This window comes from Lepidochelys kempii, chromosome 2, assembly GCF_965140265.1.
Source record: "Lepidochelys kempii isolate rLepKem1 chromosome 2, rLepKem1.hap2, whole genome shotgun sequence".
Classification (NCBI taxonomy): domain Eukaryota; kingdom Metazoa; phylum Chordata; order Testudines; family Cheloniidae; genus Lepidochelys; species Lepidochelys kempii.
In genome coordinates, this window is record NC_133257.1 from 117,929,647 (window position 1) to 117,948,951 (window position 19,305).

The 19,305-nt window shown below is 41.1% G+C and overlaps 1 protein-coding gene across 11 annotated transcripts in view; it reads right to left on the reverse strand.

Moving 5' to 3' along the window:
* The window catches only part of FARS2 (phenylalanyl-tRNA synthetase 2, mitochondrial), a 430,241-nt gene that overhangs the window by 114,670 nt on the left and 296,266 nt on the right, over positions 1–19,305 (reverse strand). The window contains exon 8 of one of the 11 annotated variants that reach the window (XM_073332130.1): positions 3,578–3,681. The exons of the other annotated variants lie outside the window; for them this stretch is intronic. Within the exon in view, the coding sequence (XP_073188231.1) occupies positions 3,612–3,681 (70 nt within the window). The 3' untranslated portion in view covers positions 3,578–3,611. Of the gene's footprint in view, positions 1–3,577; positions 3,682–19,305 lie in introns of those variants that run through there. 11 annotated transcript variants of the gene reach the window in all.

Below are 19,305 nucleotides of genomic sequence, written 5' to 3' on the forward strand. Positions count from 1 at the left end.
GTATACTGGCAACATGTGGATCTGGGACTCTCCGCTGGTATAGCCTCATCAGTGGTAGCAACAGTGCCAAAAATGCCCACGCTCAATATTCTCACTGGATTCCACCATTGCTACCACTGCCAGCGCTACACTGGTGAAGAATTACATTTCCATTTTTTCTAGTATAAACGTGGCCAGTGTGTTAACCAAGCCGAAAAGACAGAAAATGGCACTGATTGATTCATCTGCCTGATCTAAGATCAGGTCTTTGCAGTACTGATCTGTGGCCTTACGGAATAAAGTAAAAAACACTGTAGTGTCAACCAAAGTGCTCCCAGAGACAAGCAGCAGGCAAGATCTCATGCATTAGAACAGTCATACTCATCAAGTTTTGTAATGGGGCCAATTTCCACTCATGGGTACCAGAGAGGGATAAAGCAGTAGCCGTGGCCTACACTGAGTCTCCTCATTTTCTCCTTTCACTCTAGTGAATTCAAATATTGAATGGAAAAGAGATCATTTGCACAAGTATTCAGAATAAAGCTATTGAAAGGAGGCCCACGTGTATTTTCTCCTATTAATTAAAAAAATACATGCCATTTGGCGCATTATGGATTGTACCAAAGCAATTTTTTGTGTTTATGTAATCTGGTGAATTCCTAAAGCAAAATATTTGCTTTTTAAAAAGTGCATATTTTATATCTATATTACTCACATACATAGCATCCCTCTCACATATATGGTGGTCGTGGTATTTGTGTGATAAACTGCACTTAAGCCCCTTTCACCACATCACTTGCACTCAATCCAATATAATCCTTCTCCACCAGAACTATTTCTAACATTCCAAATCTTTAAGCAGCTTTCAAACAGCCACCATTATTTTTTTTTTTGCAACAAACAAACAAAAAACCTTCAAAACATTAGCACCCAGCACTTGGCATAAATCTTTACCTCTTTACTCTTTATCTCTTCTTTCCCTTGGGCCTCTGGTCCAAGAGGAGCAATATTGTTTAAGTCTCATTAGAAAAAAGGTACAGTACATAAAATTACATGGATTAGTGTCAGGTTAAGTTATTAGACCTTAGAAAGTCAGGAATCAGCCTTATCCAGTGGTTTAAGATACTTGTTCTCCCGGCAGATCTTTGAGATATTGCATCTTAAATCTCCAACGTTATTATGGAGCAAATAGCGGGCCAGCGGGCCCCTGGGGTGACAGTACTCCCCCCAAAAGCTTTGCCCCAGAGGCTGCGTGGGGTGCTCCTCCCCAAAGACATGCCCCAGAGGCTGGACCGGGGCTACAGCTCTGCCTGACTGCAGGCCAGAACCCTAACTGTTGACTGCCACACCCTGCTTAAAATCCTGGGAAATAGACTACTGCAGCTCGGCCGGATTGCAGGCCTGAGCCTTCACTGGTGGCTGCCTTGCCACCCCCATTTAGAAGCCTCTCTGAAATTATCCAGGGACTTCAATGTTCAAAGCCTAGAAATAAATGTAAATCAGGTTCAGCGTGAGTATGATATTAAAATGATTATTTAAAGGCATTTCAAAGGATAACTGAAAGCTGATTAATCTAAATTTTGTTTTATGTCTTTTTCCTTTGTACACCGAATGCCACAGTTGCTTCCTGCAATAGCTGTTACAGGAATGTTTTTAAAGAAAATGCTTTTCTTTGCCAAATGTTGCAATTAAAAAAAAATCTAAATTATAGACAGTTACAGCTATATTTACAGTTGCAAACCAAATGTTATTATTTACTCCTTTTCACTTCCTCGTAACTGCATTTCTAGTATAATGATCAACTTAGCATCTAGACATCTGGGTTGGAACAGGTTCTGTTGGAGAACTTAATGTGGGTGTCCAAACACTGTCAGTGTGGAAGTTGTTGACCATTTCATAGATTCATAAGATTTAAGGCAGAAAGCATTATTATGATCACCTTGTCTGACCTCCTTCACAGCACAGAACATAGAATTTTACACAATGATACCTGTTTTGAGCGCAATAACTTGTGTGTGAACTACAGCGTATCTTTTAGAAATACATCTAGCCTTGAATATTCAACAGATCCTTTCTTCCAATGGTTTAAGTGTGGTTTATAATAACAGTTTGTTAAGTATCCTGGATGAAAATCACGTTCCTTTTCAATCAATCCAGTTTCACTTGCTTGATAGCTGATGATTTAATCCTACTAATTTGCCAGTTGTCCATAGTCTTTTAGAAAAAATGGGACAGACAAGATCTGATTTTGTAATGTAATTAAACAAAACACATGCAGATTTACCCTCACCCCATAATTTCTTTTTCTTTTTTGGAGGAGCAGGGGGGAATAAGCAAAAGGGACTAGGAAACCCACCACTTTTTGGCTCTCTTTATACACTGAAAAAAAGCAAAAATGAGCTCAAACTTTTGCAGGTTGTCTTTATTGCTGCTTTGAAAGAACATGTGTGTGCTTGTTAGGGAGTCCCTTACAACTGTTTCCAGGTGCCATTCAGAATCTGGCCCTATCTAGATAACCGGTTCAACATAAGACATTAGCATTTATCTTATCACAGTCAGATCTGTTCACCACAAGACTACGTTGCAATTAAAGGAAAATACTGAATTGTAAAGTGACAGGCTGCACTTTGGGTTGCATCACTGCCTGCCCACACGGACTCTCACAAGGATCACAGTGCACATGTGCACCATATCTTTTATTGGACTTAATTTAAGGAGTAATACAGTAGAAAAATGAAAAGTAAGAAATTTTTTTAAAGAATAACTATGACTACCTTGCTTTAATAAAGCATTAATCTATTGGCAGGATACTTTTTTTTTATTCAGGTCAAACGTGAATAATATAAACCAATTTTACTGAAGTACTTTTTATACCAAAGCAAAGAGCGGAGCAGGTCACATGGGTCAAACTACAAGCATTTTAAAAGTTTCCCTACAGAAAGCCAAGACATGGGAAAATCAAAAAGGAATAAAATTTTCAGTAAGGAGATCAGCTTTCCATTCTAACTTGTTTCATTATTAGGGATAAAACAGCTAAGTGACCAATTATAAGTATCATTCTGCGGGCTAGACATTTTTCCTATGACTACACCTTCCCCAAATTTTACTAAGCCATGTAACCAATACAGGATTAGCTCTTTCCCCTCCCAACTAGCTGTGAAGATAATGTGAGCTGCTAATAACAAAAACAGTACATTTTGACCAGTATCATCATCTACTTCTAGCAATGCTAAAGGAGGACCTACTGTAACACAATATTCATTTATAAATTAGATTACACAGTGATCATGTTGCAGAAGATCAGGGGTTCTCAAACTTTTTTTTGCTGGGACCCCCTATGAAATATTTCAGGCTGTGATGACCCTGCTCCAAAAAAGTGATAACCCCCCCCATACCATCTCACCCTTACTTCTGGCAGTAGTGCTGCCTTCGGAGCTGAGCGCCGGCCAGCAGCCACCACTCTCGCAACCCCCCTACAATAGTCTTGGGACCCTCATTTGGGTCAGTGAATAAGTGCAGCTTATCCTCATTTGGGATACAGTGAATAAGTGCAGCTGCCCTTGCAGACCCTTGGGGGTGGGGAGGAAGCAGGGGGCATGCCATGTGCACACGCAAGTAATTGTCTGTGGGAGTTAATATTTCATTAACAAACCATAAATGTATCCTAGCATCCAACTGTCCACAATTCCTCCAAAAGAGAATCTGAAATAGAATGTAGATGGGATAGGGAAGATACATCATAAACTTTGGTACTGAGTAAATTTAAGATTAACACAAATTGAAATTTCATTGGTAGGTTATACAACTTTGTACCCTCTTTTCAGATATAATCTTCTGATTATTCAAACTTTTCCCCCCTAAAAATGCCTACACTAGACTTTCTAATAAAGCACAATGTAATCAGTTCTGCAAAATGTAGGTCAATACAAAAATACAGTCAACATGCATACAGAGTGTCTGAAACAGAACATGGCACGGAATAAACTAACCAGCTTCACAACATACATGATGAAAACTATATTCAAAAACCTCTAAAAATCATTTCCTTACCTAGTAACGCTTTGTTTATCAATCTATCGGTCTAAAACCGTAAAAAGTGTTTATTTTCTGGAATCTTACTGTGTTCTTCCATAGTGAATTACTTTGGCTTATTTCAGTTCAGGCTATTTTGCAAATGCAAAGGATAAATGAATTCCCAAAGCACTGCAAAACTTCTGCAGTAAAAATGTAAATGGATTATCCCTACATTAATATCTCACTAAACAGCAACACTTTAGAAGCAATCATTCATCTGTTGCTCACAACATAAAAGCCACATGATATTTTCTCCATAAATCATCTGGCTGTTATAAGATTAGTGTAGAAAGGGGCTGGGTTTTCTATGCAGGGTTTTTCTACGAGGAAATAAAATATTTAGATAATCTTGCAAGTGGGTTTTCAGATGCCACATTTTCTCGGCCACACACTAAGGCACTAATTTTCAAAAAGCTAAGGTCGATTGTCAGGGTGAAATATATGTGTATGTACACCCACATTTGCTCATGTAATTATCCACTGACATGTGCATGAACTGATTTGCATACACAAACTTGGGTGTGCACAGATCTTTGTCTCCACTATGAAATTTTGGTCCCATTTCTGTCCTACCACGTGCAATCCTTGATACTTTTTTCCATATGCTAATTCATAGATTCATAGATATTTAGGTCAGAAGGGACCATTATGATCATCTAGTCTGACCTCCTGCACAATGCAGGCCACAGAATTTCACCCACCACTCCTAAAAAAGACCTCACACCTATATCAGTGCTATTGAAGTCCTCAAATTATAGTTTGAGGACCTCAAGGAGCAGAGAATCCTCCAGCAAGTGACCCATGCCCCATGCTACAGAGGAAGGCGAAAAACCTCCAGGGCCTTCCAATCTGCCCTGGAGGAAAATTCCTTCCCGACCCCAAATATGGCGATCAGCTAAACCCTGAGCATATGGGCAAGATTCATCAGCCAGATACTACAGAAAATTCTTTCCCGGGTAACTTGGATCTTACCCCATCTAAAAACCCATCACAGGCCATTGGGCCTATTTACCATGAATATTTAATTACCAAAACCATGTTATCCCATCATACCATCTCCTCCATAAACTTATCGAGTTTAATCTTAAAGCAAGATAGATCTTTTGCCCCCACTACTTCCCTCGGAAGGCTATTCCAAAACTTCACTCCTCTGATGGTTAGAAACCTTCGTCTAATTTCTAATCTAAATTTCCTAGTGGCCAGTTTATATCCATTTGTTCTTGTGTCCACATTGGTACTGAGTTTAAATAATTCCTCTCCCTCTCTGGTATTTATCCCTCTGATATATTTATAGAGAGCAATCATATCTCCCCTCAACCTTCTTTTAGTTAGGCTAAACAAGCCAAGCTCCCTGAGTCTCCTTTCATAAGACAAGTTTTCCATTCCTCGGATCATCCTAGTAGCCCTTCTCTGTACCTGTTCCAGTTTGAATTCATCCTTCTTAAACATGGGAGACCAGAACTGCACACAGTATTCCAGGTGAGGTCTCACCAGTGCCTTATATAACGGTACTAAAACCTCCTTATCCCTACTGGAAATACCTCTCCTGATGCATCCCAAGACGACATTAGCTTTTTTCACAGCCATATCACATTGGCAGCTCATAGTCATCCTATGATCAACCAATACTCCAAGGTCCTTTTCCTCCTCCGTTACTTCTAGTTGATGCGTCCCTAGCTTATAACTAAAATTCTTGTTATTAATCCCTAAATGCATGACCTTACACTTCTCACTATTAAATTTCATCCTATTCCTATTACTCCAGTTTACAAGGTCATCCAGATCCTCCTGTAGGGTATCCCTGTCCTTCTCTAAATTAGCAATACCTCCCAGCTTTGTATCATCTGCAAACTTTATTAGCACACTCCCACTTTTTGTGCCCAGATCAGTAATAAAAAGATTAAATAAGATTGGTCCCAAAACTGATCCTTGAGGAACTCCACTGGTAACCTCCCTCCAACTTGACAGTTCACCTTTCAGTAGGACCCGTTGTAGTCTCCCCTTTAACCAATTCCCTATCCACCTTTCAATTTTCCTATTGATGCCCATCTTATCCAATTTAACTAATAATTCCCCATGTGGCACAGTATCAAACGCCTTACTAAAATCTAAGTAAATTAGATCCACTGCGTTTCCTTTATCTAAAAAATCTGTTACTCTCTCAAAGAAGGAGATCAGGTTGGTTTGGCACGATCTACCTTTTGTAAAACCATGTTGTATTTTGTCCCATTTACCATTGACTTCAATGTCCTTAACTACCTTCTCTTTCAAAATTTTTTCCAAGACCTTGCATACTACAGATGTCAAACTAACAGGCCTATAATTACTTGGATCACTTTTTTTCCCTTTCTTAAAGATAGGAACTATGTTAGCAATTCTCCAATCATATGGTACAACCCCTGAGTTTACAGATTCATTAAAAATTCTTGCTAATGGGCTTGCAATTTCTTGTGCCAATTCTTTTAATATTCTTGGATGAAGATTATCTGGGCCCCCCGATTTAGTCCCATTAAGCTGTTTGAGTTTCGCTTCTACCTCAGATATGGTGATGTCTACCTCCATATCCTCATTCCCATTTATCATGCTACCATTATCCCTAAGATCCTCTTTAGTCTTATTAAAGACTGAGGCAAAGTATTTGTTTAGATATTGGGCCATGCCTAGATTATCCTTGACCTCCACTCCATCCTCAGTTTTTAGCGGTCCCACTTCTTCTTTCTTTGTTTTCTTCCTATTTATATGACTATAGAACCTTTTACTATTGGTTTTAATTCCCTTTGCAAGGTCCAACTCTACTTGACTTTTAGCCTGTCTCACTTTATCCCTACATATTCTGACCTCAATAAGGTAGCTTTCCTTACTGATCCCTCCCTTCTTCCACTCCCTATATGCTTTCTGCTTTTTCTTAATTACCTCTCTAAGATGCTTGCTCATCCAGCTTGGTCTACAACTCCTGCCTATGGATTTTTTCCCCTTTCTTGGGATGCAGGCTTCCGATAGCTTCTGCAGCTTTAATTTAAAATAATCCCAGGCCTCCTCTACCTTTAAACCCATAAATTCTTCAGTCCAATCCACTTCCCTAACTAATTTCCTTAATTTTTGAAAGTCAGCCCTTTTGAAATCAAAAACCCTAGTTGCAGATTTATTTTTGTTAATCCTTCCATTCAATTTGAACTGAATTAGCTCATGATCACTTGAGCCAAGATTATCCCCTACAACCATTTCCTCTATGAGGTCCTCATTACTCACCAAGACCAAATCTAAAATGGCATCCCCTCTAGTCGGTTCAGCAACTACTTGCTGAAGGAATCCATCAGCTATCGCATCTAGGAAAATCTGAGCCCTATTATTATTACTAGCACTCGTCCTCCAGTCTATATCTGGGAAGTTAAAGTCTCCCATGATCACACAGTTTCCATTAGTATTTAGTATTAGTATTTACTTTATTAAAAACATTAAAAAGGGCTCTATCCATATCCAAATTAGATCCCGGCGGTCTATAGCACACCCCAAGCACTATCCCAGGGGAGGCTCTAATAGTTTTCTTCCCCAATTTAATTATTGCCCAGACAGACTAATCATAATGCTGGGTAAAGCACTGAGGCATTAGGCTGCCTGGAGAGAAGTCACGGCAGTTTTATTAATTACACCAACACGCAGCCCAGTCTGTCTGTGCTCAGGGTTTTGGAAATATCAGCATCGTTACTCCTATGCTACCATCACAGGTCTGGATCCTCAATTGTCACTGAGTTCTTAGCACAGCTCAGTAGAAGGACATGAGAACAAAAGCAGATTTGAGCCACTTTTGCATTTCCCCAATCCTGGGCTGGCTGTGTAATGGTCTGGTCCCCTAAGTTAGAGCAGTCTGCAGGTTGCTCTAATGTACACCCGCTGCCATTAGGTCTAAGTGGTCATTACAGCAGCCAGAAAGCCCAAGTTATGATCCCTTTCTCCTCATTACACCCCAAACACTAACTGCAGGAAATGGGATGTATCACAGGAGTCATTAGGGTGGCTCTATGCTACCAGAGGATCCCACTACACTGGGGTGATCTTCCCAAGCCTTTAGACAGACAGCAAGTTTAAAAGTGGCCCTAATGTAGTGGATAATCTGGTTGATGACACCTATCCTTACTGGAACAGTTAAGTTACCTCTTAGGTTTCCAATCTCTCCAGTAAAGATTGGAGCTTGTTTATGGTCAAAAAAGTGACCAAGTTCAAATAGCACCTTCTTATTCAACATAACTGCTAGTCATATCTGTTTACTTGTCCAAGAAAGCCACATTTTATACCTGTTAACACTGCAGAACCATATGAAACATTGCAGTTATGCAAAAGTGAGTTGGCTTTTACTCCTTCATATATCATTCACAAAATTGTCTGCTAAATTCTGATTAAAAATAGTAATATTAATTGATATTAATAGATCAGAGGTTGACTCTGCAGTGCTGGGAGTTAGAAATACACTCTTCTTTTGATATGTAAACTGAGCAAATTTAATATGCAAATAACTGAAAGAGAACTCTACAATGTTATTTTTAGAGTCTCTTTTCTAAGTTTAATTGGACAGCTACAGCAATTCTCCTTATACAGTATGATCTTTCATAAGAAGTTTGAAGATGAAAACCACAAAAGCTTCTAGGGAGAAATCATGTCTAGAAATTTCTTCTCCTTGGGACCTCCTCCATTTCAGGAGCAGATCCTCTCTGACCTTAAAGTCTATGAGATCTGACACTCAAATTGCTGTACCCATTTACTGGATTAGATTATGTCTTTACTGTCTGGTTGACCCTGTTCCCAAACCCAGCCATTTTACCACCAGATTCTGATGCTCTTAAAGGTTGAAAAGGCTTCCTGATGCAACATGGCTCTGTTTAAGATGCCTTAAGGGAGTAAAAAGAAAAGGAGTACTTGTGGCACCTTAGAGACTAACAAATTTATTTGAGCATAAACTTTCATGAGCTACAGCTCACTTCATCGGATGCATTCAGTGGAGTATGCATTCATCGGATGCATTAAGGGAGTAGCAACTTAAACAAAGCCTGCTGTTCAAGTCATGACTTACTGTACTAAAAAAAAAAAAATGGAGAAAAAAAGGGTTAGATTAGCAAAATAGAAAAAGAATAAATGTATAATAGTTATCCCAGGTGATATTTAGCGGACACTTTCTACAAATTAAATAGAAGAAAAGTTTGTATCTGAATCAAGAATGTATCAGTTGCGTAGTGGTGGATTAATCAGTTTGCAATATACAATACGGTGCTGTCCTTGAACAATGGGCAAATTACTTGAATACGTTGCTGTGGTTTTGAGAGATTCTGTTCCGTTCTGAGATGCACCGCTGAAATGACCCCATTCAGATTTCAGCATTTTGGACTAGAGTTCTGCAGTTTTCAGTAAAATGTCCGTGCAATTACATGTGGGAAAATCCCCTCCAGGTCTGTGTGGCTGCACTAGTGAGGGAAGAGGATGGTGGGAAGGAAGATGCTCCCCTCCAGTATAACTACAGCAGCATCCAGGCTCAGCTATTGCGTACACTTGATAGCCACAAGAGACAATGATATGCTAGCTATGGAGCGTGGCCAGCTGCACAGTGTATACGGTTATGTGTTACTTACTAGGAGCGTCCCTTCTAAAGCTGCAGCAGTGTGCGCCTTACCACACGTTATCCTCACCCAGCCAAGTAATTCCACCCTCTGCTATCATCATGGCTCGGCTAAGCACAGCACCTGCAGCACACTTCTCCGCCGCACTGGTCCCAGCATAGATCCAGCAGATAAAGGCAGGGTTTAGGCCTAAACTGGATCTCAGGAGAACTAAGATTCAGCAACATACTTTAGAATTCTAACATTAGCAACATGTCAGGCAGTTTGGACAAAATTAAAAAAAAAAAAAAAAAACCCAACCCAGACCTGAACTTCCACCCTGAGCTCTTATAGAACCTTCCCCGAGAATCTGAGAAAGTTCAGCGTGGACCAGGAATATCATATAACAGCGAGAAAAGCTATTCCCATGGACTTACTAGATCAAGCAGACAAAGAAAGTACCAGAAATCTCTTAAGGCTTTTACATTAGGAGAAGATTAGAACTCAAGTCCCCTGGCTCCCAGGCCTGTGCGCTCTAACCAGGGACCTACCTATTCACAGGTACTTGACCTATTAACAGATCTTCCACTCTTCATCCTTCCTGATAAACCCCACATCTACAAGGTGCATGTGGCTGCCGTGCTAAGGGAGCTGGAGGCCCATAGGTGTTAGAGACAGTCTGTGAGGAGGGTAAATGGCAAGGGAATTGCTATCAAGGAGAGAGCCAAGGACTGTGGGGATAGGTCTAATAAAAATAAAAGGAAATGAGAGCCCAGATTGCAGCTGTGGGCACTTTAAAGGTTTGGTTTGGGTTACATGGCTTGCCTCTCAAGGGCTACCATCCTGGGGTGAGCCAACATGGATTATTAAGGAGGCACACCTGAACAGGGATCACATGGGTCCCCTATACAGAGCAGGAACTGGAGGAGTGGGACAAAGGCATGCTCAGGGAGATCAGAGGCTGCTAGGAGTGAATAGGCTCCAGCAGAGAGTTCTGGGCCTTGGGATTGAGACTACAGGGAGGAAAGGCCTCGGAGAGCCCTAATAAGAGGGTAAACACATGAACTTGAAGAGACTTGAAACAAAGCAGACTCCAGGGGTGTAAGATGGAAAAGACTCCAGCCAGGCAGAGCCTGGCAGTGGTCTGCCAAAGCAGGAAAAGCCTCAGGCAGGAAAAGGCCTAGGAGTGGGAAGAGAAACTTTAATTTGTGTCGACTTTTGTTGGACTTTTAATTTAGGACTTCCACTTTTATTCTGTGTTTATTTTATGTTAATAAACCCAGACTCCAAGGAGGGGTATTTTTGACCACAAAAAGCCTATGGGTGAAGTTTACAGAGTAGTCCAAGTGGGGAAACTAAGGCAAGGGGCACTTGCAAGACAATCTTGAGGTCACTAGGGGGCGCCTGGGAGGAGGCCACTCTATGACAGTTTGGAAAAAAATCAATTCACCCATTTTTACTTAAATGTCTTTAATTCTTGCAAGGGAAACATGGAATCCTGAATTGAGGTCTGAAGCAGATAAGTAGATGAGGTTCTTAGAACTAGGATTGGAGATGTTTTCCACATGCAAACAGCAAAACAAATACACTGAATTTGATTCTCTTTTCTTACCTTTACACAAGTGTATGTCCATTGAGTTCAGTGGAGATACTCTGATTTACAACAATAAATGAGAGGAGAATCAAGCCCTGTCAATCTATATGAATGTTATATCATATGAGAGAGGGAGAGTGAGCACAGTGTGTGTTACTCATTCTTTAAGAGCCATCACAACAACCCCCGAACATTTATAGGTGCAATACAAAGAAAGAAGAGCCTGTCTACGTACATTTACATCACTACATCCCCATTATCTTTAAATGTAGTTATAGATGAGTGTGCACACACATTTACACAAACACAAATATACACAAATGCATGCAAGTAAGTGGGTGTAGAGTGGGTACACAAACGGTTTATGGTTTTCAATACGCTATTAGCAGCAGAGAGCATCCTTTAAAGATAAGCAACTTTGTTTTTCTCTTAGCACGGACTACTTTGTCATCTTACAGTTAAACAGATGTGTTCTGTGGTCCACTAGAGGCAGATCAGTGTTTTGTTTTTTCACATGGATTTTCTATATTTTGGTGTTACAATTTAGACAATATTTGACCTAGGGCAAATGTGTCAATATTAATAGGAGGAAACCACAGCAGTCCCAGAAGAAGTGATGTAACAATGTCAGTGCCCAAAGACTCAATCATCTAGGCCAGCTGGAATATATAATTTTTAATAGGATCTTTGGGTTAATAAGATCTTCCCTTGTTAATGAAGAATAAAGGCAGGGGCTAAATCACATTAAGCGCTTCTAAAGAATTTAACAGACAATTTAGCAAAATGAGATTTTCACAATCAGAAATATAGTTCCAATCAAAAAATTTTTACATGCTCTACTATAAAACTACACATAAATCATCTAGTGCATGGTAATAAGGCTTATACTGTAGAGTATGTTCTACCAAAGATGACTTTGTAAATGTCATTATATTACTTACTATATGTTGGGGTTCCCCCAAGATCTCTTCCACTTGGTTCCCCAAGAATTCAGTCTAACTCTAATCTTGTCACCCAGATTCCTTTATCTGACACGTAGCAAAGTTATGATGAGTTGATCAGATTCAAGTATTGGGGGAGAGTATAGGGCGTACCACACATCCGAAGTTACACCGCAAACCTTTTCTTTTAAGTACATTTACACATGACCTTGCATTTGCTATACGTTACATTTCACATTTTGGGATTGGCTTGGCCACTTTGTAGGAACCGACCCCTGCACAACATTCTCAGTCTATGCACTGTCCATGTATAATTTATTCTTTACCTCATCTTATGTTCCAGGCTTATTTTATCCATTGTTATCCTGTCCATTGTAAATGGTTCCCTTATTTTAGCTAGTACAGACATTCTTGTTTCCAGCCTGCTGATCCATTTACTGCCCTAATCTTCCCAAGAAATGAGGCCTCACCCATGTCCAGTTACTCATGTCAAGCCAGGCCTACACCACGTTCCCTAGAATCATTTTATTAAAAGTATTAACGTGGATTCCTGAGATTAGGACAGAATACTGGAGGGTGGAACTCCTCAAATGAGTAATGTTACCCACATATATAACTTCATCAACACTGGACACAAAGACCCCAATCCTGCAATGACTTATACATGTGCTGAACTTTAAACTAGTAAGTAATCCTGGGAACTATTCCTATGATTAAAATGAAGAGTGTGCATAACTCTTTGCAGGATCAGAAGCAGAGTGTGCATTTATACAGCATGGGCTTAATTCTCTGTTATAGCAGAAAACAGAGGGAGTAACTCCACTGAAGTTGCACAGTTTTCCATTTGAGCTTTGATCCCTGCATATTTTGTTGTGAATGAAGATAGGTGACTAGAAAGAAAATTTATGTAAAAACACAGATTCAAAAAAATACATCAACAATGAATTAATATTGGGGGGAAACTGAATAGCCTGAAGATAGATGCCACTGAAAAAGCCCATAGGTATACAAAGCAGACGTTTTATGAAAAAGGAAATAAACGTGATAAGCTATTGGCTCGAAAACTTAAAGGGATCCAAGAGCAACATATTATTCCACCAATTAAAGACAATCAGCAAAGGATAATTACACACCCTAATGAAATATGTGCTTCCTTTTCTGCTTATTATAAAATCCTCTGTTCCTCATATATTCCAAACTCTGAAGTTATTCAAAAATATCTGGAAGTAGCAGGCTTACCAAAGATAAACAAAATTGAGAAAGAAATGTTAGATAAAGAAATAACAGAAGAAGTCTTCTTAGAGACAATAGCAAGTATGAAAAGTGGTAAAGCTCCAGGAACTGATGATGGCTTTCCAGCTGAATTTTACGAAGTATTTAAGGAGGTATGACTGGGTCCCTTCAGTGTACCTTCAGTGGCATTCTGTTAGGGAGGAACTTCCATGAGCTATGATAGAAGCTACAGTTGTTGTTCTCCCTAAAGTTGGAAAAGACCATACCTTTATACAGCCCTTATAGGCCCATATAACTGTTGAATCATGACAAAGATGTTAGTAAACAATACTAGCTAGCTGATTCAGTCCACACTCTCAGTTCATATACACCCAGATCAAACTGGATTCATTAAGGACACTATTCAAAGAGTACTTGGAATCATCCATAATGCCATATTAAAAAAAAAAAAAGGTTAATTTCTTTTATCATCACTTTACTCGGAGAAAACTTCTGATAAACTAGAGTGGAACTTTCTTCTTCAAATCCTGTCCCACATGGACATTGGCCCCCAGTTCCTTAAATGGATACTAGCTCTTTATATCAGCCCAAAATCAACGGTGCAACTTAATGGGCTTGAATCTCCCATGTTTGAATTACACAGAGTGATGAGGAAGGCATTTCCATTATGTCCTTTGCTTTTTTCATTGGCCATGGAGCCTTTTGCACAGAAGATAAAGAACAATGACTATCACGGGAATAAAACTTGCAGGAACACACCAGAACATAGCTTTATATGCAGAGAATGTAATATTATTTTTTATCTAAACCAAATATTGTCCTAAAATTTGAATCTAAAGAAATTCATGACTTTGAGAAAGCATCTGGATTTAAAGCAATGTTTGCCAAATCTGAAATGCTAGCTATAAATTAGCCAGACTCTGAAATATCATCCCTCCGGAAAACACGTGGGTACAAATGAGTAACAAATTCTGTAAAATACTTGGAAATTCAAATCTCAAACAACCTAGAAGAGCTCTGTGATTTAAATATCAAACCACTACTTCATCAAATGAAAAAAAATCTGGAATGTTAAGACAAGTATGCAATTTCCTGGTTGGGAAGAACAGTCACAGTCAAAATGAACATTTGGCCAAGGAAATCTTTCTTGTTTCAAAATCTCCCTGTAATCATCCCACATAAAATCCTTGCAGGAATACAGAAGATGTTGTTAGAATTTATACGGAATAAGAAAAAACCAATAGTGAGTGCATATACTTTATACAGACCCATTTAACAGGATGATCTAGCTGTTCCAAATATTTGATGGTACTATCAAGCCAGCTAGCTCAAAGCACTAGTGAATTGGGAGCCAAACACTAGGTCTTTTTTGAACAAGAAAATTTTGGCAGTGTAAACATTGATAGGCTATCTTGGATTCATTAAAAAAAAATCACACTCTTCAGAAATTTATACACATGCTTTAGCGAACGCTATGGCTCTGGGGTAAAACTAGAGATAACGTATGTTCCTTTCCCTTGCCAATGACACCCTTTGCAAATAATCCAAATCTTAATCCAAACTGCGAACCAGAGAGCTTTAAGACTAGGAAAGCCATCAAATACATATGGTTGGACAGTTATTCAGCAAAGAAACTTTTCTAACTTATTTAGAGATCAAAACTAACTTTAACTGGCCCACTCTTCCATGGTACCAGTACTTTCAAGTTAGGCATTATATTGCTCAACTTTCGAGAACAGCTAACTTCAATAGAATGGATTCTGATCAATTAGGAAACAAACAAAAAATTATGGCTAATTTATATCAATCTTTGCAAACAACTTTCCTAACAAAATAATGCCATTATATGTAGGGTGACCAACTTTCTAATCTGTGAAAATTGGACAGAGTGCCGGAACCTTCATTGCCCTCTGCCCTGCCTCTTCCTTCTCAGGCCCTGCCTCTGCTCCACTTCTTCCCCGAAGGCCCCACCGCTGCTCCACCTTTTCTCTTGAGGCCCTGCCCACTGCCCCCCATTGCTCACTGCTCTCCTCCACCTCCCTCCCCCACCAGCTGAGAAGGGCTCTAGGGGAGGAAGAGTGACTGGGGCAAGACGTTTGAGGGAGAGCCGCTCTTCAAGGGTGGGAATGGGGTGACTGGGACAGGATGGGGGAAGGAGAGCCATGCTCCGGGGGTGAAGTGGTGATTGGAGCAGGACGAGGGGAAGCACCCCCAGGGTGGGGCACAGATGTAAATTTTTTTGGTTACATAACTGCACTCAAAAACAAAACACTGTAAAACTTTAGAGCTTACAAGTCCACTCAGTGCTACTTCTTTGTTCAGCCAATCCCTAACACAAACAAGTTTGTTTACATTTGTCAAGGTTCCTCCCCCACTCTGAACTCTAGGGTACAGATGTGGGGACCTGCATGAAAAACCTCCTAAGCTTATCTTTACCAGCTTAGGTCAAAACTTCCCCAAGGTACAAAATATTACACCTTGGACAGACCGCTACCACCACCAAACTAATACTGGTTACTGGGGAAGAGCTGTTTGGACGCGTCCTTCCCCCCAAAATACTTCCCAAAACCTTGCACCCCACTTCCTGGACAAGGTTTGGTAAAAAGCCTCACCAATTTGCATAGGTGACCACAAACCCAAACCCTTGGATCTGAGAACAATGAAAAAGCATTCAGTGTTTTACAAGAAGACTTTTAATAAAAAATAGAAGTAAATAGAAATAAAGAAATCCCCCCTGTAAAATCAGGATGGTATATATCTTACAGGGTAATTAGATTCAAAAACATAGAGAACCCCTCTAGGCAAAACCTTAAGTTACAAAAAAGATACACAGACAGAAATAGTTATTCTATTCAGCACAATTCTTTTCTCAGCCATTTAAAGAAATCATAATCTAACACATACCTAGCTAGATTACTTACTAAAAGTTCTAAGACTCCATTCCTGTTCTGTCCCCGGCCAAGACGACTACAGACAGACACAGACCCTTTGTTTCTCTCCCTCCTCCCAGCTTTTGAAAGTATCTTGTCTCCTCATTGGTCATTTTGGTCAGGTGCCAGCGAGGTTACCTTTAGCTTCTTAACCCTTTACAGGTGAGAGGAGCTTTCCCCTGGCCAGGAGGGATTTCAAAGGGTTTACCCTTCCCTTTATATTTATGACACGCCCCCCAAATCTCAGCTAGGGTGAAACACTGGCTGGGATTTCTTCCTGGAGCTCTAGGAAAACAGAGTTAATAAGACACATGCATCTCTAAATATACTACCAAGTACATAAAGACTAACAATATTTTCCACATCTCAAGGATGATTTTAACCAGTTGATTCTGGGAAACTTTCACGGGAGAGTGCATCAGCCACTTTGTTAGAAGCTCCTGAGATGTGTTGGATGTCGAAATCAAAATCTTGGAGAGCTAAACTCCACTGAAGAAGTTTTTTGTTAGTTTCTTTGACGGTGTGAAGCCACTTTAGTGCAGCATGGTCGGTTTGCAGGTGGAAACGCCGTCCCCAAACATATGGGCGTAGCTTTTCCAGAGCGTAGACAATGGCATAACATTCTTTTTCAGTGACTGACCAGTTGCTTTCCCTCTCAGACAGTTTTTTGCTGAGAAACACTACAGGGTGGAATTCTTGATCAGGTCCTTTCTGCATTAAAACTGCTCCCACACCACGCTCGGATGCATCTGTGGTTACTAGGAACGGTTTGTCAAAGTCTGGGGCCCTTAGTACAGGGTCAGACATGAGTGTCGCTTTAAGCTTGTTAAAGGCCTTCTGACACTTTCCGGTCCACTGAACAGCATTTGGCTGTTTCTTTTTGGTTAGGTCTGTCAGTGGGGCAGCGATTTGGCTGTAGTGCGGTACAAATCGTCTGTAATAACCGGCCAAGCCTAAGAAGGATTGAACCTGTTTCTTTGACTTTGGGACAGGCCACTTTTGGATAGCATCCACTTTGGCCTGTAGGGGGCTGATAGTTCCTTGACCCACCTGGTGTCCAAGGTAAGTCACTCTGTTTAGGCCTATTTGACACTTCTTAGCCTTAACAGTTAGTCCTGCCTCCCTTATGCGCTCAAGGACTTTTTGTAGATGTTCCAGGTGGTCTGCCCAGGAATCCGAAAATATGGCCACATCGTCAAGGTAGGCGACTGCATATTCTCCTAATCCCGCTAGGAGACCATCTACAAGTCTTTGGAAAGTGGCGGGTGCATTTCGCAGCCCGAAAGGGAGTACATTAAATTCATACAGCCCGAGATGTGTGATGAAGGCTGACCTTTCCTTGGCAGATTCATCTAGCGGTACCTGCCAGTACCCCTTGGTTAAGTCCAAGGTAGAGATGAACTGGGCCCTTCCCAGTTTCTCTAATAGTTCATCTGTGCGCGGCATGGGATAGTTGTCTGGGCGAGTTACAGCATTTAGCTTACGGTAGTCCACGCAAAAACGTATTTCCCCATCTGGTTTGGGAACTAGAACCACTGGAGATGCCCATGCACTTTCAGAGGGGCGGATTACACCCATCTGTAACATATCCTGGATCTCCCATTCTATAGCAGTTTTAGCTTGAGGAGACACCCGGTAAGGGTGGACCCTAATTGGGTGAGCATTACCTGTGTCAATGGAGTGGTATGCCCGTTCAGTCAGTCCTGGGGTGGCTGAGAACGTTGGCGCGTAGCTAGTGCACAGCTCCTGGATCTGCTGTCGCTGCATACGCCCAAGGGTCATGGAGAGGTTCACCTCTTCCACACCACCAGCACATTTCCCTTCGTAGTAGACACCTTCAGGCCACTCAGCGTCGTCTCCTCCCTGGGCTGTAAACTGACAAACCTTTAATTCTCTGGAATAAAAGGGCTTTAGAGAATTAATATGATACACCTTAGGCTTTCGGTTGGAGGTGGGGAATGCTATGAGATAATTAACAGCTCCCAGGCGCTCCTGGACCACGAATGGCCCTTCCCACGATGCTTCCATTTTATGGGCCTGGAGCGCCTTTAAGACCATGACCTGGTCTCCTACTTTGAAGGAACGCTCTCTGGCATGTTTATCATACCAGGCTTTTTGCTCTTTTTGAGCATCCTGTAAGTTTTCTCTAGCAAGGGCTAAAGAGGTTCGGAGGGTGTTTTGTAGGTTGGTTACAAAGTCCAGAATGTTAGTTCCTGGAGAAGGTGTAAATCCCTCCCATTGCTGCTTCACCAACTGCAATGGCCCCTTAACCTCACGGCCATATACAAGTTCAAATGGGGAAAACCCTAAACTGGGATGTGGTACAGCTCTGTAGGCAAAGAGCAACTGCTGCAATACTAGGTCCCAATCATTGGAGTGCTCATTTACGAATTTACGTATCATGGCCCCCAAAGTTCCATTAAACTTCTCCACCATGCCATTTGTTTGATGATGGTAAGGAGTGGCAACCAAGTGATTTACCCCATGAGCTTCCCAAAGGTTTTTCATAGTTCCTGCCAGGAAATTAGTCCCTGCATCTGTGAGGATGTCGGAGGGCCAACCTACCCTGGCAAAAATGTCTGCTAGTGCCTGGCACACACTTTTAGCCCTGGTGTTGCTTAGAGCTACTGCTTCCGGCCATCGGGTGGCAAAATCCATGAAAGTCAGTAGGTACTGCTTTCCTCTGGGTGTCTTTTTCGGAAAAGGACCCAGAATATCCACAGCTACTCGCTGAAATGGAACTTCAATGATGGGGAGTGGCTGGAGAGGAGCTTTGACCTGGTCTTGGGGTTTTCCCACTCTTTGGCACACCTCACAAGACTGGACATAGGTAGAAACATCCTTGCCCATTCCCTCCCAGTGGAATGACCCCCCCAAACGGTCTTTGGTCCTGTTCACCCCAGCATGGCCACTAGGGTGATCATGGGCTAAGCTCAAGAGCTTGGCCCGGTATTTAGTTGGAACTACCA